This window comes from Carya illinoinensis, chromosome 5, assembly GCF_018687715.1.
Source record: "Carya illinoinensis cultivar Pawnee chromosome 5, C.illinoinensisPawnee_v1, whole genome shotgun sequence".
Classification (NCBI taxonomy): Eukaryota; Viridiplantae; Streptophyta; class Magnoliopsida; order Fagales; family Juglandaceae; genus Carya; species Carya illinoinensis.
In genome coordinates this window covers 43,768,654-43,791,360 of record NC_056756.1, presented here as the reverse complement: position 1 = coordinate 43,791,360, position 22,707 = coordinate 43,768,654, and the positions used below count along the sequence as shown (strand labels likewise).

Here is a 22,707-nt window from a genome sequence, read left to right as displayed (position 1 = left end):
AAGTCAATGTGTAATGTAGATCCGAACGCAATGTCCAACATTGAGTTAAAATGGAAAAAAAAACTATGGTCATGTGCAACATAATCTAAATGCTCTGGTCAATTTCCAGCAACAAGATAATGGGAAGGGGAGGGGGGGCATGTTCTTGTAATTCTTCTGAAGATCTAAATAGAATTATTATGTCAGTCAAAAAAATTTGATTTACTATACAGCTGAACGAATTGCACCGATGAGGCGGAGCAAAATAAAAATAAAAAGCCAAGACGTTACAGGGATCTATAATTTATACGAATAACCGATGACATGGCCAGCAAGCACAGTAAAATTTTAATTTACACGAGTACCTGCTACTTGGCTTTGGACATACTGTACTAAGCTTCAAACTAGTTGGCCATTGCCGCAGCTTCCCAGTCCTTGAATGTGCGGTGTCCATGTGCACCTGTATTAACTAAGCTCAGTATAGGATGGCTTCTGGGCAGACACTTGTGAGGCTAGGAGGGATTTTCTCCAAGGGAAGTTGATGAGGATCGATTCAAGAGTAGGGCCTTCTTGGATGCCCGAACATTTTTAAGAGTCATCATCAGTTTCTGTCTCTCTCCTTCAACCTCGGCAAATTGAAGGCTTAGTTGAGAGTATCGATCATGCATGTCCTTCAGTTCGGTCTCCACACTTGAATACCTTCCCTTCAGTTCCAACATGTCTTTTATAAGCTCATTGATATCTCGAAAGCTTTGGAATACTGCTTCCTCATCACCATGCTGTCTCAAGAAAGAACTGGATCACAGGAAAGAGTATCATGTTAATTAATATGATGAATCCTTTGTCTAGCTAGTTATAGGGTGAACTACCTCCATCCCCTAAAATTCTAAGATACATTTGTATTCTGAAACTTCTGGTTTAGTATGTTACTTCGGTTATCTTAGGCTTTCGTTAAAGCTATAGGAACACCAAGTATAAATGCTCACAAATACATGATTATATCAAAATAACCAACTTTAACTATTCTAAACAACGATTCAATGCACTACTCGTAAAAATGTACATGACAGTCTTCTAAAAAATTATAAGGGAAAGAATTAAGGAGCTGAATGAGTGCATTTAATGTGCCTTATATGAAATTGAGCGGACTGGCAAACTTTTTGAAGACAACCTTGGGGCCAAAGCTTTACAGGATACCTATAATACTGGTTTTGTGCTCTTGTTTGTACTTTGCATTTGGGGCCAAATTAAATTCCTTACAAGGCAGAGTTGGGCTTTTTATATACAGAATATATCTCTTTAAAGTACAAGACCTTGAACGTGCAAAAGAAGAAGTTGCTCATCCAAACATATTTGTGACCCCAACAATGCCAACCAGTAGTCAACTAGCCAGGTTTATGACAGTCATAAATTATGTACCTCTGAAAATGGATGCTAGATTTCTTCTTTGCCTGCAGTGCTTCAGCAAGTTCAATTTCCAAGGCAAGTACCCTTTCCAATGCATTACCACTAAAAGAAAATTCATTGAACGAAGGATGCATGCTCCCCAATTCTTCATTTGCCTGATAAAGAAGAAGAAATGAGTATCTAGAATATAGCGCTAAATACTGCAAGGTGGTGAAGTCGCTAATTCATCTACCTTATGTAACAGCATTAGTTCTCTTTGTAAACCTGGAAAATTTGAGTAAACATCACTATTATCTAAGGGAGTGAGCGAATTCTCATGTTTCATCCTTTCCAACTGCAAGCAGAAAACAGTTAGATTCTATATTAGGAAATACTCATTAACAAATATAATGCAACGAACTTCTAGTCTTTAATGAGGAAATAAATGCTATATTTCATTTAACCATGCCTTCCAAGACCATACTAAAAATGACATACAGGCATCTTATCATTTTCCATCACAAAATACAATATGTATACCTCCTTATTTAAATGGTCCAGGCTAGACTTTAGACTCTGAGCCTTAGTGTGATCATTGGCAAGAGCTAAATGCTTTATGTCAGTGTGAAGTAAGTCTTCCCGATTTACAAGAACAATACTTGAAATACCTTCTTCACCTCCAGATTCAAGAATATCCTGACAAATGATTATTCACAAAACTTAATGGAGATCAAGTTTATCTTACAAGAGAATACACACCATAGATGAAAAATCAAAGTAAATGATATCTTCTTTTACGCATTCTTTTTTTTATAACAGTAGTGTAAATATGATTTAAAGGTAACATCAGTTAATTCGGTATAATAAATGAACAAAACTGCTAACTAATTCATTGACAAGAACAGGCAAGCAAGTGCTATTACATCACTCAGAAACTGAAGACTTTGAGCAACAGAAGACAGATAAAAATAGAAACCATGAGAGATGATATGAATACATCAGTTTAGTGTCATTTTTCTCAGCAAAGTAACTGATGAGTTTCATTTAATCAATTCCCTACAGCTACAAAGTAACAAAAGCATTTAGTCATACAGAAATTTTCCCAAAATGGCCAAATGTTATTGCAAAGATGTCTCAAGAGTTGCCTAATTTAAGCATCTCAGACAACACAAGCCCATGAGTTAGGTGCAAAATCACTAGCTATAAAATCTCTGGCTTGGAAAAAGGCAGAGGTTGCTCCTGGCAAATACAATGTTAGAGGAATGTAGCATTCCCCAACCCCACCCCCACCCCCCCTCCTTTCCTCTGTACAAGGTCATAATCCACAACGGAATCTACAAGACTGAGGAAGTAGAAGTAAAAAAGTGTCTGTAGGATTCAAGATTATCAAAGACTTGCAGCTAATCTAGAAGAAAAAGAAGCATGGGAATGAAAGAGGCGATACATAACGCACAAAATGATTGTCCTTGGTTTCATTGCTTGCTTTAAGATGATAAACAAACTATACAAGGAAATATGTTTTATCCTGGCTACCCTCTTTCAATTGACTGTCTAAGGCAAGGCTCTTGACTTTTGAAGTTAGGCATTCACGCAAGAGTTGAACCAGTGAGTTATTCTTTTCATACCTTTGCTAGTTTGTTGCATTATTTGTAGTGTAACATGAAGACATCACCGTATTTGACAAAACTATCAAGACCATTTCAATTATTCAAACCCCAAATGACCTAGTACGATAGTACTGTTAAGACAATCACATAAACTTGCGAAGAAAAAACCTAATTTACAGGCCTAACAAATTAAATAAACTCTTAAATGCTAGAGATAATGGACAGTTTTGCTTGCATATAGTTTTTGGACAATTAGTGATGAGAAAAACATGACGCAGCCCATAAGCCTCTACTTATGCATATACAAGCATTCCTTCGGGGAACCCCAACAAAAAAAAAAAAAAAAAAAGGAACTACATTATAATTGTAGTATGGCCATGTAAGAGAGCAGTGCCCCATGTGTTAAATTTAGATTCCAGCACTCAGGTCGGTACTCATGTGATATAGACTGATGCATTCCAGTCATTTCAAACCTAATTAAAAGACAATGGGTCCAAATAATAACAATGAAAATACAAATAGCACCTCTTTTATTTTATTTATTTATCCCTTTTCTTTTAACTTTGATCAAATTCACATGAACATTCAAATCACATTTATGCCAATATAAAAGCCCTTACAAGTTACAAGCTCCTCTTAAGCTCCAAAACGGGCACATGGGGTGGGGATTTGGATGCATATAAGAAAAGAATGGGGAATTTTCTCTAGATATACTCGCTCTGAGGTGGATGATGGGTCCAGAATCAAATTCTAGTATGACCTATGGTGTGGCAACAAGGCCATCAAGAAAGCCTAATAGAAATCTATGGAATTGCATGGATGCAGGTTGCCTCAGTTGCAGATCTTTTAGAACTATCCATTGGTTATGCTCAATAGAATACCAGTTTCTCCAGAGCCACAAAAGATTGTGAAGTTGAAGTATTCACCGAGTTTTACAATCTTTCGTACGCTATTAGAGAGAGGGTGGAAGATGCATATAAGATCTTCTGGCGCCCTTTGAAGAGAGGAAAGTTCACCATCCATTCATTTTTACAAGTCCCTTATTATGCACAATGCAAACCCATTCCCATGAAAGAGTATTTGAAAGACTAAGGCACCCCAAAAAGCAGCTTTTGCCATATCGACAGTTTCCTTGGGGAAGATCCTCACGTTAGACAATTTAAGGAAATGCTTGAGCATTGTGATGGATTGATGTTGTGTGCACAAAAAGAGTGGGGAGACCACTGCCATTTCCTACTTCACTGCGAGGCTGTCAATGACCCTACGAATTGATTTCTTTTCTAGAGTAGGATTAGCTTTGGTGATGCCGTGAAGTATAATGATTTCCTAACAAATCACAACAATATGGAAGATGACCCCCATTTGTATATGGTGGTGTCTTTGGAGAGAAAGGAATGAAAAAGTTTCGAATATCACAAGCGGCTAATTAATGAGCTTAGTTGTTTCACATTTAAATCCATTGGTCGATCGCAATAGATTTTAATGGCCTGAATATCCATGACTTACTTGTATCACTTGATAATCATGCCTACGAGTTGCTATTGTATAAGTTTCATGCAATTAGACAATGTCTATCATCATCATCAATAAAATCCTTGTTTACAATTGAAAAAAGCTCCAAAAGGGTCTCTACTGAAGGCAAAAGGTAAATGTGAAGTGAAAAAGATGAGAAGGGAAATATGCTATGAAAACTGTAGGTGTGAGATTCGGCCAGTCCGGACCGGAGAAACTGACCGAACCAAATGAAAAGTAAAAAATATATATAATTTTTATATATATTATTTATATAAATAATTGTATAAATTAATTATATATATCACAATATTACATAACTATTATATTCTTTAATGTATAACTATAATATAAAGTACTAGTATATATTAATATATTATCATATTATAAGAGTTATAGTATAAATTATAGTATATGTATAAATTTATAATATTATTAGTATAGTTAATTCAATATGTTGGTATTAAATCACTATAACTACATAAGAGTATTATTTAATATAGCATTACCAATTTATCACTAACATATAGTATATTAGTAATACTCTACTAGTATAGTTTTTAGTTATAGTATTGGTACTAAGTCTATAACTATATATATTTAGATCAATGTATTATTATATTCTCTAATGTATAACCGTAATATATAGTACTAGTATATATTAATAATTGTATAATTTATTATGTAATTCTCATATAATAAGTCACTTAATTTTAATTTAGTATTTTAAATAATTTTTTTTTTATTAATCGATTTTTTTTAAAAAGTTGGACTGACCAGACCGAACTAGAGCTACCGGTCCGGTCAATAGGGATGTCCAGTCCGAGGAAATGATAGACCAAAAATTTCAGTCCATCACCCGGACCGGATTGGACCGTGCTCACCCCTCATTGAAAAGAAAAGGCAAAAGAATATTTGCTACATGTTTATACAACAAATCATATTGCCTTTTTCGTTTTTCCAAAAGGAAAAAGGGTCTCCTGGGCAAACAGAACCTAGCAAGTTAACAAGCAGTAAATTGTAGGCAGAATGGAAGCTTGTCGAGAAACATTAGATAGACTTCCTAAATATTTCTTTCTACACCAACATATTGTGGGTTAACTTACAGGCGTCGTTGATAAGCACTTCATGAATATGTTCTCGTAGGGTCATCTAATCAATTTTCAAATATAAAGTAAAATTGTACTGTTTAAATAGTTAATTGCAAGATTTGTACAGGTAACAACGAACTATATTAATTAACATGTTAAAGGATGATCCCAACAAAAAATGAAAAGCAAAGAATGAAGTACCTGCATGTGTTGTACATTCATGAGGGCACTTGCTTGGCCAGTTTCATCTGCAGGAATAGCAGGTTCATCGTAACTTATTGAACGAAACAGTTCCTCCGTCGTACTATTCCCAGGAGTGGCCTCCATACTTACTCTTACACTACTTGGAATCCCCGGAATTGGGTTTTTCTGATGAAGCTTTCCACCAATTGGCTCAGCATGTGTGCAATTCTCTTTGAGTAATCTATCATAGCCATCCTTCTGAATATTTATCTGGGATGTGGAACTTTCTAGTACATCTCTCATCAATCTAATCTCTGCAGCATATTTAGATTTTTCATCATTACATTTTTGTAAAGAGGCTTCAAGCTCTTGTTTTTCTTCCTTGCAGCATTCAAGGCTTATTAATGAGCACTCTTTTTCAGCCTTCATCAGGTCACAAGCCTTCATTAGTTCACGCTTTTCAGTAAGGGCTGAATGCAAATCGGCTTCCAATTCCAAGATCCTTAAACTCAGCTCTTCATTTCTTTTTAAGTGAGAAGACTCAGCTTTCTTCCTATTTTCAACTTCATCAATTGCATCTTGTAATTTCCACAGCATGTCATCGCTATGCTTTTTGGAGATGGAAATCTGGTGTTTCAGTTCTTGCAGCTTGGTCTCATACTGTTCTTTGATAAATGCAATTCTCAAGGACTCTTGCATGACAAAGGGTGGTCCTTCAGGTTCCCTTTTCTCACGAGCCTGGAGACAATCAGCATCAGCCTTGTCTTTAAGCTCCTTCAAATGGATGGACAAGTTTTTAAACTCTTCTGTCTTTAGAACCTGCTCAGCAAGCCTCTGGTTAACCTCACCACATTGCTTCCTCAGCGCTATCAGTTCATCTTTATTTTCTTCCAGCAAGGTTATATAAGCATTCTGTTCATCTAACTTGGTTTTGAGTATTGAATATTTGACGTCAAGTTCCTCCTTGGAGAACATCAGGTTATCAACCACTTCTTCAGAATTCATTAACTCATGCTGTAGCCTTTCAAGATCAAGAGCATGCTGAATTTTCTCCATATAGAAAGTAGCCTCCATATTTTCAGCCACCTTCTTGTACTTCTCAAGTTCAGAAGTTATAGCACCATTTCTATGAAGAAGAATTCTGTTTTCAGCGTTAGAGGCTTCTAAATCCAACCTCAAGGAGTCCAGACTTGTTGACCATATTGCATGCTCTTCAATGTAGCAGGCTTCACTACCTAAACGACAATCACGTACTGTTTCTTCATTAAGATGCTTCTGGTGAAGCTCAGCAAGTTGCTGCTCTGCAGATTTAAGTTTCTGAATGATATCGCCCATCCAGGCATCATACTGAGTTCTTGTGAAAATGAGTCTAACATTTGTATCAATTGAAAACTCATGCATTTCAAACAGGTAAGTTTCCAAAGAGGAACATTCTTCCCTAACACTTTCAAGACATTCCTCAGTGGTCAACAAAAGATGGCAGACTCTCGTTTTTTCTAATTCTAGATCTGATAGCATTTGATTGAGATGGAACAGCTCATCTTTCTGCTGATCATAATGAAGTAACTGCCGCTGCTTCTCATCCAGTTGCAAATTAAGCTTCAAAACTGTACTCTCTAATTCACATCTGGAGCTTCTCTCAATCTCCAACTCATCATGCAGGGATTGAAAACCTTCTTTCAAGTTATTAAGCTCCAATGCGAGCTTGGCAGATTCCTCTGTTTTATCCTCTAAAGAAGCCACTAAAGTGTCTTTTTCTTCAGTAAATGTTGCTATGGTCACCTTACACTTTTCAAGATTGTCAGTTACACTCTCTAACTTCAAAATTTCTTCGACAAGATCCTTGTTTTGAGAAGTAAGTTGTTGCAGCTCAACTTCGAACCGGTCTAGATCAGATAAGAGTTCTCTGTGCTGCTGTGAGTATCTTTCTTCAGCTTCAGAGCTAATCTTGACTCTGTTAGCAATAATATCAACTTCTAATTGAAGCTTTTGTAGCAGGGCACTTGAAACATCGTGTTTATCCATTATAGCCCGTATGTAATGTTCAAACTTCTGTTTTGTGATCAAATTATCTGATTCTGCTGTTTTTAGGGACACTTGAGCCAAATCTCTTTCATCCACCAGACCTTCCTTCTCTTCCATGAGTTGGAGAATCTTTTCAAATGCATTATGATGAAGCTCTTCTAATTGCAGCACAACACCTGCTAAGTTCTTTGACTCCAAATCCTGACAGAAAGATTCACTCTGGAGAGACAGTCTATCACACTTTTTGTCACAAGATGCCAACCGGTTTAACAACTTATCTTGCAGAAACTTGATAGCATCCTCTAGATTCTTCTTCTCGGAAATCAGCTCATCAAATTCAGTTCTAACTGCTTTTAACTCTTCCTGAAAAGAGGAAACATCATTTCGAAGCTTGTGATTTTCTAAGGTCTTTTGGTTCAATGAGTTTTCCAACTCTAACTTTTCTGTGGTGCAGGCCTCATATGTACTCTCATAACTTTTGTACTCTGTTATCAATGCTTCCCATTCAGTAATCTTTTGATTGAGAAGACTATTTTCATGGGTAACAATTTGTAAATTTGATTCTAAAATTTGGCTGTGCTGAGCCAACTCATTGCATTTCGCAATGCAAGTGGCTTTGTAATCATTAAGAGAATGAACATCGTCCAGAGCTTCCTGCAGCCTAAGCATCAGTAACTCCTTGGACTTGGTTGAAAGCTCCAGCTGCCTTGTACATTCTTCCAGTTTCTCTTTCACGAGTATAAATTCACAACCTGCTTCACGCAAACTCTCCTGTAGAGTTTTGGAAAAAATATCCAAGTACATGTTCACTAAATGCGTTTCGTAAACTTCTTCTTCAATCTTCTGGCAAAGCCCTTCCTGCAAGCATAGTGATCTTTTCAAATCCTCTAAAGGAATATCTCCACACAAGTTCTCTTTATTCACCCCAGCATAGTTATGCTGACAGTGCAACAATTTGGAAGTGCCAAATTCCTCTGAATCCAATTTCTGTTTCTTCACCATTTCGGGGAATCCTTGAAAGACTGGTCCAGGAGAATCTGCAAAAGCTTGCTTGATAAGGTTCTCATTAGTCTCAAACATAGACAGAACCTGGAAAGAAAGCAGTTCGAGGTCCTTCTGTAGCTGGTTCACAGCAATCGAGTAATTCAGGCGTGCCCTCTTGAGTGCAGCTTCAGCAGAAGCAGCCCTTCTTTCAAGCTCTTTGCAAAGAGATTCCAAATCACACTTGTCTTTAGCAAGTCTTGTTAGCTGTTCATTCATTTCTCGGTGCATAGTCTCCATCTCTACCTTAGTGGATGAAATTGTGTATATACAAGTAGAATGCTCGTTTCTGAGATTTTGCAACTCTCCCATCATCTGCCTCTGAGTTTCCTCAAGTTCCTGAACAAGAGCTTCGTAGTAGCACTCCATCTGGTCCGTTTTTCTGGCAAGGCTTTCCCGTTCAGCTTTGGACTCATCCAACTCCCTTAGAAGTTCAAAGAGTTTCCCTTTCAATGCATTCATAGAATCAACAGAATCAGATTCATGAGACACCAGGCTAGGAATCTTAAGACAATGAAGGATACCTTCAGATTGATACAGGTCTGCATCAAACCCAGTTCCTGGCACAACTAGCTCACTTCTATGTAACTTCATTTCTCTGGTATCCTTTACACTTTTCAAGTTGGGCCCTGATATTGCCTGTCCAGTTCCTTGTTTGACGTCCTGCAGAACACCAAGCAGTGCCTCCAAGTCCGAGTGCAGAAACCTTAAGTCTCCTTCATGTGATCCAAAGAATGCCTTGTTTTGAAGCTCTCTTATCTTATCCTCCACTAGTAAAAGCCCCTTTAACCATCTTATATGTAACTCTTGAAATACGTGTTCCTGGTCTGTCACAATAGATTCCGAACGTTGAGGGCCTAATTTAGAACTTTTACACTGCTCAAGATCGTCTTTGAACTTTGAACACTCTGATTTCATCACAGATACTTCCTTTGCCAGTTCTTCTCCTGAAGCAATTTCTGCAGCAAGCTGATGGGCAATTTTTTGTGCTTCTACACCTATTTCATCAGCATGGCTTTGTAATGCACTTACCTCCAGCTTAAGTTCGAGAATAGAAGATTCAGCCATTTCCAAGCTTCCTCTAAGTCTACTATTCTCTTCATAAACAATTGCTAAATCATTGTCTGCAGAATAGTCCGAACTCCAGCCCTGAACCCAATCATTGGTCCCTTGGGCCAAAAATCTATTATCAGAATGGTCCCCTTTCTCTGGCTGAGGACTTTGACTAAGGGAGAGTCCACCTAAATCGCCCGAGGCTGTACTCTTAAGGCTGTCAATTTCATTTGTACTGGACACATCATGCTTCTCGGCATATACACTTTCTGAAGTATTGGATGAGCCATCAAATCCAACCGCAGAGTCTGCATACTCTTCATTCAGTCCAACCTCTTCCTCAAGCGAAGGAAGTTCTTGAGATTCTTTTTTGAATCTAACTCTTGCATTAACCTATGGAAAATCAAAGAAGACAAGTATGCTTGTCAATCATAAAGAAAATCCTTGAGCCAAGAAAATTGCTTTGAATATGAACACTAAATTGTATCATTCACCATCAAATAATTAGGCCACTCAACTTGTCCCAAAGTACACAAAATTCCATTAATGAAATCTCTAGTACTTTGGACGCAATGATACTAAAGAGAAATCTTTTTTCATATATGCATTAAAAAATGTATGCCAGACAAGACAGAGTCACTAGTAATTCCAACAATGAAACGAGCTAATCACTTTAAGATGGCTAATCTCATCAGTATCACTGACTTTGTGGTGTAATTATGAGAGAGAGCATAATTATAACAGATGAGTGAGGTGATTTTAGATATTATATGAATAGCAGTGAAAAAGTAATGATAAAATAATGAACTCAGAATACTCTACTACTCAAACGGAGCCTAAATCATGCAAGCATCAATTCCCAGACAGGATCGCCTAGTAGTTCTTTGCTTCTCCACCTTGCTTTTATGGTTTCTTATGCTTTTCTGTTCTGAATTTTCAGAGGCCACACCCTCCCCAAAATGGTTTAACAAGACCTGCATATTTCCTTTGTATTTCTAGGAATAATATTTTTTTAGTGAATAAACAAATATCTTATACAATAAAATTTGTACTGAATTGTAGTCCAAGAAATTAGTGAACTTGTAAAACCATATCACCTAAAAGGTTCAACAAAGTTGCCCCAATAACATGAATGCAAGACTGAAATTGTTGGCTGAAGTTTAGAGGCAATGGTGACACTGTATTTATTTTTCAAATGCAAAACAATGACTATTTTCTTGCCAGGCTATTTGAAACTAAGCTTGTGTAGTACGGATTCATGCCAATTGTTTGACGATTATAGAACAGCATAACAGAGCCTCAATTGCTAGCTTTCTACGGAAGCATAGAATCCTTGAAAGAGGAATTTTATTCATGCCAGACAAGAATTTCCTAGAAATGCAACTAAAACAACCTCAAAAGCATTGTAATCTTAGAATAAGTCTTTTTAGTCATGACACTGAAGCCAGACGCTCAGGCTAGCATTGGACAAATCAGGAGAAATACATTGTTATTGAGGAGGACATTTTCCTGATGACAGATTACTTGACCTTTAATTATAACAAAGAGAAGGTAAATACTATATATACAAAGCAACAATAAAATGATCAAACCTTATCCATTAGATCATTGACAGTCTCTCCAGAAGATGTTACTTTTCTACCAGCAGATTCATAATGACTATTTTGGTCTGAAGTTGTCTCCAGACCCCTCTCTCTTAGTTCCCTCTGCTGCTCAAACTCTCTGAAAGCCAACACATAGAAATGAATGCGCTGAAATTAGCTTTAAGTACAAAAAATATACTTCTAGATGCAAACCTGAAACCAGTTTTAGATGTTAGCAGCTGTATAGTGACCTGGCATTGAATGACAAAACCAACAAAACATTATGAGAAAAAACATTAAATCTCTATAGGAAATACTTTACAGCAAGCAAGCTAGAATAACACACTGTTACTGGAAGCTACAGAGGAAGATATTAGTTGTTATTAATATATGAGCTAGAGAGCACATAATTAACAAATACTTTTCTGAAAAAAGTATTATGTAAGGGAGAGAATGAAATGCAGAAATCCTCACATGTAAGATACTTCCAGAGTCACATCCATGAAGAGGCAGTGCAACAGCAGAAGGCTTTAAGGCATCAGCATAATCAGCAAGGTTGATGTTAGCCTCACCAAGGATACTGGAACGTGAAGAACCCTAGATTTAGGCCAATATGAAGTCAATATCAGCTATTAAAAAAAGGAAACAAAAAGAAAAGATGGAAGTACCACTGTTAAGAAGAAAAAGATAATAACTGGGAACAGATTAGGTAAGCTTATATGGCTCACATGTTAACTACATTACTGAAAATATCATTTGAAGTAATGATAGAAGGAATTTACCATTGCCACCACAAGTTTATAAAACTTCTCATCATACTGCCTTGTTTTGATGTCTTGAAGAAGTCTGGTAGTTTCATAAATAGGATCTGCCCATTTGCACGTCCCATTTCTCACATTTGCCTTGGTCGTCTTTGCCGTTGCCTTTCCAGAATCAGCAGGAATGAAAGATATAAACAGCTTATCCCATCCATTTGGGGGAATCTAGATCACAGAGAAAAAAAAAAATTATTTAATGCTTATATAAAAATATCAGAAAAATAAACAAAATTCACATATTCAGAATGCATTGTAAAGCACTTCAAAACGTGGTGAACATTTATACATCCATGGGAGAATGTACAGTCATTTGGACTGAGAATTTAGTATGTGCAGAGTAGATTCCTTTACTTGTGTATTTTGGAAAAGTAACAAAAGCTTATTAGAACCGAAAAATAAGAACATAAATAATGCTTGCAATACTTCAGTCTACATCATAGTCTCTAACGCTTAAAAAACATGTGTATGGTATACTGGGACAAATACTGCAGCATTGAAATTTTTGTATAAAAGAAACAGTTCTATCACAACATACTATCACAGCAAAAAGGAAGTTTTTTTTTTTTTTTTTTTTTTTTTTTTTTTTTTTTTTTTTTTTTTTTTATAATTACAGTAATATTGAATATATATATGTGTGTGTGTGTGTGTGTGTGTGTGTACACTCATAAATAATAAAACACAAAACACCAGAAGATAACTATACAGATAAGAGTTTTCAGTAAACTTTTTCATGCAACTAAATTCAAATGTGTAGGTTCTTTTAGCTTCTTAAATATTTTTTAAACTAGTTGCAGAACCCTGCATTGCACCAGAATAACTAATATTTTTTAATGAAAAATAATAAGTACATAATTTCAAAAAATGAAGGTCTTCGTATTGAAATCTTGTAATTTTCCTTTACGACAAAAACTCATAATTTCTTAGAATCACCAACTTCCATTTTTAAAAATCTCAGTGCGTGCAAAACATAGACGCTCTAAAAATTGTAGAATTTATGAGCCAAACCTAAAATTCATACAAAATTAGTGAAGGCAATTGCCCTACTCAGCCATACTTGGCTCCATCCCTAGCTAGATCAGCATCTTGCAATAATTTCACACTTTACATGAACTCATATGGTTTAATAACCTTTTCTGGTTCACCTTATGTTGCTGTAATTTCTGTATCAATATATGAAGCAATTGTGGGTGCCTGTTTGTAAGTATTTAAATAGTGAAACCCTAACTTATGAAAAAACTTAACCAGAAGCATATGTTACACCTCCAAGGAAATCAACACAGATAATGATAAACTGAACTTATGGAAATTTCTCGCAGTTGCATAAATTTTTACAATGTTGCAAGCAAACTTACATGTGAGGCATTGAATTGTAGCCGGAAGACAACTTTTAATTTTGTCTTCTCAAGCTTCCACTTTGTAATCCTTGACATTGCTGGAAACTTGATCTATGATCGGCTGCATAATATCAGGGTTCCACATCAGTCCCCTCTAGCATTTATTCTAAATCAACACAAAAAGTTTTACTATTTCACAATAAATATAATAATGATGGACCTTAAAAAGCAGAAAACATGGGGAATGGTGAAAATTGTTCTCTGCTGGATGACAAACACCAATATTCTAGCAACAATTTTTCATTCTCAACTAATATTATGAGCTTACAAGAATAAATGCATAGAAAGGAACATTAGTCCATTGTGCAGGAAGACCACAACTTTGAAGAGGTACAAATTCCTCGAATCAGCTTGGAGGTCAGTTTTCTTTTTTCAGTTTGGAGGTCAGTAAGGTCTCCTAGAAAGACCAGAATCAGTAGCAGTTTGTTCTTAGAAATATATATTTTTTTAATCCCCTTTCAAGAAGCAATGACTAACAAGTTCCATAGCTAGCAGGAGAGTATATTATTTGATAAAAAGGGAGATCATAAACATATAAAAGCAATCAATGAAAGGCATCATTATGCTTGGAAGTCTACTAGAAATGAACAACCAAAAAGCATAGTATTTCAGGCAACCATAATTAATCCCTTGTGGTAGCACATAGAAATAAATCTGACAAAAGAAAAACATATACTGTGGATGGAAAGGAATGACCGGTGTTGTAATGACAAGTAGCATTCTTTGGAGCAACTTCGGAATTTTTTTGTGCACTCTTTGATGTTTTGGTTTTCTGCTTTAGTGATTAACAGCACTTCCATTCATGATTTTCTGATGTCAATTTCTATTTCCTAGAATGTATTTAGGTGTTTTCTTTTGTATACTTCCTGTGTACATGGGCTTTGCCTATACATTTGTTTCTAATAAAATTTCTTCTTACTTCTAAAAAAAACATATATATTGGAACCTGACAAAGATTTTAGAGCAGGATATGCATACCAGAACCCGAACTAGATGCTTACTCATGGAAACTCAAATGGGCAAATGTATTCAGCAAGACAAGTTTTTCTTATAAAAGCATGAAAACTTACAGTTGGGAAACTTTTTCTATGGATGAAGAAATAGAAGAGATTCAGTCATTGACATGGTGCATCCAACATGGCTCAAGATTATAAACCTGAAAGCTCACTACATTTTGTCAGTTAAAGCTCGGTCCTACCAAACTCTTTCCTTCTTAAATTAAACATAAATAAACTACATGAACCTTTAATCAAACGTCATCTCCACTAATTCAAGCCTTGAGCTTTGAAGATTAACAAACATTTTCTTATAAGTAAGTTAACTTGTAATATACCTTAAAAGTGGTAAAACATCCTCAAGGGTTGATTCTACCAAGCAACCAGAATTTAGACTAACTAGACAAAAGAAGAAACTTGATAATTTAAATTCTTCAGTGTCAAAATTAGTAATAACAGAACCGAGAATCACTTTCCAGTAGTTATTGAATCCAGGGTTCAAATTCTGACACATCTAAAATATAAATGTGATAAAAAGAAGCAAATTGCATATGCCATTAAATTTCCCAGTATTTCCCATTCAAAATTCAAATTAGAATCCTTTTCTCAGCACAAACAGTTGCTTATGCCACTTTTCCTTCATTTAGGGATAGCTAGTTACACACTAATTGGCAGGCCCAATATAGGTGTGTGCGTGTGTGCATGTGTGCGTGTGTGTGTATAATTAGTCTTGTTAAATAAACCGTTGATATAAAATGGTAATACACATGACATTTTACGCACATATTTCTTTAAAAAATAAAAATATTTGTTAAGAAAAAGGGTTTTGGCATTTGATCCCACAACTCCCTGGGCCAGACAGAACTGAAAAGTAATGAGGATGTTGATAGCACAAAAAAAGGACAATTGAAATCATGAAGAGACTCAGACAAGACAAACGTTTATACAAATCAGATCTTCAAATTACATTATCAAAAATTTAAGACACGGTTGGTCCGACAAAAAATACGTTGATATAACTTCAAATCCTAACGGAACCCCTTGGGAATCATACAATGCGGATAGTCCGCTTAACCGGATCTACTACAACTACTTGGTCGAGCTGGGTAGAGCTCAAGCATCCAAATTTTATCTGTCATTTCGTTCCACAATTTTCTCAGCAACCAAACAGAAAGTAAACATATTAGGGGAAAGTTTTAACGAGGAACGGAAACAAAAGCTAATCCCGGCTCGTACCTTGTTCGACGAGTCATAAACTTTCCGAAAATGCCAAACCCAGAGACAATCTCAATCTCAAATACCGACTCGAAAGAAAATATTCACGGATCCCAGTCCTAGAAAACACAGAGAATTTTAGCTTTTCACTCTCACACAGAGAGAGAGAGAGAGAGAGAGAGAGAGAGAGAGGACAGGAAAAGACCTAGAAAAACTACAATGCTAAAACACTGAAACAGGGAAAAGAGCGGAATAGAATCCAAACCCAATGCCCAGCCAAATGTGGGAAAAAAAGGTATCTTAAGCTACAACCCCACTGTTTTTCTTAAACGAAACGTCAGAAAAACGAAAAAAACTACTCCAATAAAAAGAAAGGAAAAAAAAAAAACCAGATTTGACACGTTTGGACGTCGAATTCAAACCAAACCATACAATGAAGAAAACGCCAAAAGAATGCGCAATAATTCAGCTGATTTTTCCGCACCCAGAGCAGTGAAATGAACACAGAGAGAGAAACCAGCGAATGTTGACATTCGAAATTCAAACCAAACAAAAAAAATATATATAACACACAAAATGGGATTAAAATAATGGGGGAAAGCAGTGACGGTGGGTACCTAGTTCCGGATCTGTAGGTGCTTGGTGTGGAAGAAAGAAGATAAAGCTTTAGAGTGAAGGTTCTGAGACTCCCACTGAGATTTGAGAAACTGAAAACAGTATGTTGTAGGTTATAGGCATGCCTTAGTTTACTACTTTAGTTGTGAGAGAGAGAGAGAGAGAAAGAGAGAGAGAGTTGGAGTAAATAAGTGGCAAAAATGTGGGGGAGAAGGGGGGTTATCGCCATTAATAAGGTGAAATGGAGCTTTGTGGGGGGTTCAGATGTTATATCAACCTCAAAAACCCGCCAAACACTGTGATTGATACTCCATTATTCGCCTTCACTTCACTTAAATTAACACAAACCAAGGTTGCCGGTGTGGCTTCACATTTTGGGTGGTGCTACTCCCACAGACGGATTCCACCGAAACAGTCACAGAATAGGCAAATGTCTTTTTATTTTATTTTTTATTTTTTTCAAATACTGTTTAAACTTATTAAAAATTTTAAAATGATAAATAAAAATTATAAATTTATTAAAAAATATTAACTTAACTATTAAATAAATAAAAATAAAAATAAAAAACTAAAGACTTATTTAATTAGTAAGATGAGATCAAATAATTTTACATGTGAATTAAAAGTTAAATAATATATTATTTTTTAATATTATTATTATTTAAAATTTTGAAAAAAAATTAAATTATTTATTATATTTTATGTAAAAATTTAATAAAAAAATTAATAATAGGATAAAATAATATGAGATTTTTTATGAATCCAACTTTCCGTAAATCGGTGGCCGTCGGAAACCATACATTGGATAAGCAATTTCCTTACATTTTTACTGGTCTGGTCTGGAAGAGTCTCCAATTTACTGAAATGCCCTTGGGTTTGATTCCTTTGTGGCCTTCATTCTCCATCCATACAGACAATATATTGTAGACTGTTGTATTTTTCTCCCTTGTTTTACGGATGGCCAATGATTGACACGTATGAAACTTCTTATTAGTTTCCTCCCTCCAAAAAAAAATTGTTACCACTTTAGTCAACGATCATTTATACTAGCAATAATTAAAATAGTTATACAGTTTAAATAAGATAAAATAAAATATTTTATTAAAATTTAAATTAAAAAAATTATAATATCAATTTTATTTTAAAATTTAAAAAAATTAAATTATTTATTATATTTTATGTGTAGATTTTAAAAAATTATAAGGATAGAATGATATGAAATGAGGTCATTTATGTTCGAAAAAATAAACGAGACCTAAATCTTCTGTAAGTTTCAGTCGTAGTATCGTGTGCAAATAAAAAATATATTTAATTCAAAAAAATAATAAATATAAGGTCATTGAAGAATCCAAAAATTCATATTTGTGTTAGTATTGTAATATTAAATATCATTATACATAATTTATAGTGTATATTGTGCTTTATATAATTTATAGCATATTGTAATATTAAAAATGTGCTATAGAAGATCTTTAAAAAAAAAATTACAAATGAACATGATTTGAGCAAGTACATCATATTATAAAATAATTTTTTATTATAAAATAAATCTGATACATCAAATTAAACCACATTATTTTGTAAAGTCCGAATATAAATGTAACACTTCTTTTTTAATTAATGCATATAAAAGTTGAACTCTATATGTTTTTTTTTTTGGGGGGTGGGTGTGGGGTGGTTGCAAGTTGCTGCTTGTCTGTAATAATGCAAACCAAATTCGGCTCTTGGCTTTATTAAGCTTGTCCTAACAAAGGTCACAATGTGATTATGGCAAGCAAAAGGACAACGGGGGTGCAGCCAAAGACAGAGAGAAAGTCCGGGCTATAATAGAAGGAAAATTCTATTTGCAGTCTTTAAGTAGAAACTATATATGTAGATCATTTATTAAAGGAAAAAAATATTATTTTAGAAGAGATATTTTTGTAATTTTAAAATATTTTAAAAATAAAATTACCTAGACCTGTATTACAATTTCTAAATAAAGATTATATGTAACATTATTCATGATAAAACTAGAAATGGCATGAATTTGGACATTACAATTTTGGGAAGGGGGGGAGGGTTTGGATCGTGGGGTTGCCTTCAAAGTGGGCACAAATGCACATGGATATAGTATCATTATAATTTTTAAATAAAGATTATAGGTAAAATTATTCATATATAGAAATGGGACATTACAATTTTGGGAGGGGGGAGGGTTTGGATCATGGGGTCGCCTTCAAAGTGGGCACGAATGCACATGGGTTTGGTACCAATTGGTGGCACCATGGATCAACTTGTAGTCAGAGTGGGCATCATAGTTTCACAGCTAAGCTTTTTGTGTGTGCTTTATCACGTGACACCATTTGAGCTACACGTGCATCATGACTGAAGGAGCGCCTTTATCAAGTCGAGATAAAATTGCTACATTTTACAGATGATGGTCCAGAAGGGAGGAAAACAACACCTGTAAATGCATCAACACCTTGATTTGATGTTTCCTGAGATTAAAATCTCTTGGGTCCTACACTTTTGCATAGCCAAACTCAGAGAGACAAAATGCCAATTTAGCTTCAGCTTTTCATCCTTTAAAGTTTCAAGTTTTTGGTTCTCTTTGCTGAAATTTCATTCTTTTTTACAGGAAACACAAGATAATCATGCACCAGGACTATGGTCTTACTCTTAGACAGGTTAAACTAATAAGGGTGAAATGATTTCAGACAGGAAAGCTAAATCCCATCATGCGGCTGATAATTACCAATTAAGTAAAGCAAAAAGAAGATGGACATAAAAAAGAATTAGGGTTCAGTTCTCATCAGTGCATAAAATGAAAGAAAAAAGGAAAAGACTGCATCTTAGACATTAAATTTGTAGCATAGCCAGAGAAAGAATGACACTAATGATATTAATGACACTTTTAGGTTTGGATACCAGAAATACTTCAGGTATTCTCAGAATACTCTACTGTTATTCATTATTTTATTATTATTATTCAATTACTTTTTATTATTATTTACTATTTTTTGCTATTATTTAATATTCTATTATTATTTTTTCATTATTATTCATAACTTTTTTCAACACTTTTCACTACCCAAACGTAAGATAGTGAAAATAAAATGCTCATTACAAGTAATATTGCAAATATTGTCAAAGAGAAGATGATAATTGAAGATGGTGATCAAACTGTGTACTATACTGTCCAAAATAAATATGGATGACAAAATGTAGGAAGATCCATGAGTTTGAGATTTTATTCAAGCTAGCCAACATTTGCATTTATTGATGTCTGCCCTAATGACATATTATATTCTTCCTCCAATTATTTCTCTCTATCAGCTAGCATAACCCAAGTTCATGGTTGGAGTCTCCCAAATTCCTAGTAGGTTTTAAAAATTAATTCTCATCCGCTTCAAACAACCTTTTTTTATAGTTCTGCCTCCCAAACAAAAATTATATCATGGTCCTAGCCTTTGGGTCATCTCTTAAGGCCTAGTTTGGATGTTGAAATAAGAAATCTGTGACTAGTAGTGAAATATTATTTTTATTTTGAGATTTAAAAAAGTTAAATTATTTTTTGTGTTTTATTTGGAGGTTTGGAAAAGTTATAATGATTATATAATGATTAGATGAAGAAGTTGAAAATTTGAAATTAAAAAATGTGTGTGTAAGTAATGTTTGGATGTGGAGATGAGATAAAACCATCTCAACATCCAAAACAGGGCCTAAGCTTTTGGATCATCTCTTATGAAGTAACTATGAAAGGGAAAATTTTTTACTAAACATGTGAGAAAAAATAACTTTTATTAGCCTAATCAGTTTAATTCCCATTAATTATCCTCTCGTTTAAAACCAGCTTGTTGGTTTGATCTTTGAAAACTTTTCTCCCTCTGAAGCTCTCTCAAGTCTATATCGCCTATAACGCTCCATACCCAAAGGTCCAGGGAGTTAGTTCCTATAACTTAAAATTATCTTCCAACCACATAGTATATATACTCCAAAATTCTCTATCAAACATATACTCATTGTTTCACATCAACTACTCTATTATAATTAATCTAAGACATCACAAAGTCTTAAAACATCCCAATAACCCAAGTCAACATAATAAAACAAATCTACTAAATACAATTCTCCAATAATCAAAGTATCATCTTTGCACTTAAACCACTATACTCACATAGTCATTCCCATGCTTCCTATCCTTAATCCCTAGCTAAAACATCTAAAAAATTTGAAAATATTGTGGAAATAAGATATGAGTTATCAACAATTCTGTCAACAAAGTACATATACTATGAGTTCAAAATGCAAAGCAAAACATTATTAATTTCAGAGTGCGGAACCAAAACATGTTCTCAAAATATCAGAACGGCAGTTCAAAAATATTAATATTAAAAAAATCCTTTGATATAGCATAACTGAACATCATCATCAAATCATCTCATATCATATCGTATCAGAGCATCCTATTAGAACAAAGGCCATGTTTTACCCTTATAGTAGAGTTGTGCTATATCCGATGGCCAAACCAAACAAAGATAGAAGTGAATCTTTCTTTTATCATTCTCAGAGCCTTGAGTATACACACAAAATAAGTCACACAAAAAATCACTTTATAACAAAGTGGGTGCACTCAGAGACATAGAAGTTAGTATCAACTATATAATAGAGGCCATAATTTTACACCTATAATAAAGTCAGAGCAAAGTAGAGTAAAACCAGATACAGGTTTTCATATGTCACATCATATCAAAACATAGTACTGAACAAAATTTTATCATCTTCACTTAATCAAAACAGATTTAGAACATATTCACATAACATACACAAATTTTTAGATTTCATATTCGATCTTTTTGCACAGTTCAGAAAACAGAGTGCCAAAAGTTTGCTCATGTCTACATCAGTCATAACAGAAAATACTTTCTCTTTTATACAGATTTTATAAATAATGCAGAACACATAACTGAGATCATTTTTTCCATTTCTTTCAAAACAAACATGCATATTTTTTCAAAATCAATATTGGTTCATTTAGTTTTATGCAAAGTCTAGTATATGAACTTCGATTACCTAGATTTTTTAACTTCTCTGAATTTTTTCACCACAATGTCAAGCGAATATCAATCGTCATTTATAAATAGGCATGCAACTTGTATCAATTTTCAATCATGCGTGACTCTTTAATTAAGCACGTAATTTACAATTAAGTACCCAAAATACCTAAACAACCCATCTATCCTAAATCTAAAATTTATTTTCAGCCTAGCTTACTACAAAATATTATAATGGTGTCCTACCACAATTAAAATCAGTCCAACTTAACCATCTAACTCATCAGTAAACTTGGCTTGCTTAAGATATTTTATTATAATATATTAAATAATAGTGAAAACTCGTTTCATAAAATAGACTTATTCGTATTTAAAGTGTTAAGAATAAATTTAACTTTTATTATTTACTACTAAGATTCTTAGTTTTATTCACATGGCCAAAATGGTTGTATGCATCATAGGTTGGCTCGCGATGGGGAAATATTGCTCCATTTTTCTTGCTTAGAATAGGGCCTCAGTGATGGTGATTTCCGTTGTGCATGGAGGGGGAGCTTCAAAAAAATAATCACGGTTGTAGCGACCCTTAGGTACTTGAGGAAGAAGATGAGCTTGTCGTGTGATCCCTGTGCTTGGTAGTTTCATCGTTTGGAAACATAGGCTTTTGGTGATGGTGATGGAAACATATGTGAGGGGCTGATATTCTTGGAGGTGGAGGCGTGGGGAAAGAAACTGAGAGGGTTGAATGGGTGGTGTCTGTTGGTTGATCTGCTTTAATGCGGGAAGATGTTGCGGCTTGATGTATGATGAAGCGTTAAAACTGCATGATTAAACTGCTTAAATGAATAAATTATTTAACGAAAAATGAGTTAAGCACTTAATTATACAGTAGATTATGGTACTTAAGTCAATTGATAAATTCTGATATTATGCACTCAAAAAGATTTATAATGCAAATGTTAAGCTACATCAGAGTTCATGGGCTGTAGGGCATTTTTGGAAAGAAAAGAAGAGAGTCATGCAGCAAAAATACTTGTCATTTGCTAACCCTTAAGCCGAAACACCCTTATTTTGTGATCCCAAAATGTGCATTGTAGTCTATGTAAAGATGGCAAGGGACGTGAACCAAAGGGCAGCACCTCTTAGACGGAATCTGCTCAAACATGGGGCATGATCA

The 22,707-nt window shown here is 34.7% G+C and overlaps 1 protein-coding gene across 8 annotated transcripts; it reads right to left on the bottom strand.

The window, feature by feature from the left end:
- Positions 1-151: 151 nt before the first annotated feature.
- Positions 152-16,848, bottom strand: LOC122309888 (GRIP and coiled-coil domain-containing protein 2). Of its 8 annotated transcripts, XM_043123650.1 has the most exons (14): positions 16,500-16,848; positions 15,904-16,001; positions 14,743-14,828; positions 13,941-14,069; positions 13,631-13,733; positions 12,243-12,443; positions 11,935-12,057; positions 11,674-11,711; positions 11,470-11,599; positions 5,777-10,270; positions 1,906-2,061; positions 1,619-1,720; positions 1,399-1,541; positions 152-774 (listed from the first exon to the last, which is right to left on the bottom strand). In XM_043123650.1, the coding sequence occupies exons 5-14, from the start codon at positions 13,706-13,708 to the stop codon at positions 492-494; spliced, it is 5,748 nt and encodes a 1,915-aa protein (XP_042979584.1). In that variant the 5' UTR covers positions 13,709-13,733; positions 13,941-14,069; positions 14,743-14,828; positions 15,904-16,001; positions 16,500-16,848; the 3' UTR covers positions 152-491. The 8 variants fall into 8 exon arrangements, with proteins under 8 accessions (XP_042979584.1, XP_042979582.1, XP_042979580.1 ...); XM_043123648.1 differs by lacking the exon at positions 13,941-14,069 and having other exon boundaries at positions 14,743-14,839; positions 16,500-16,847; XM_043123646.1 differs by lacking the exon at positions 13,941-14,069 and having other exon boundaries at positions 16,500-16,847.
- Positions 16,849-22,707: the final 5,859 nt, after the last annotated feature.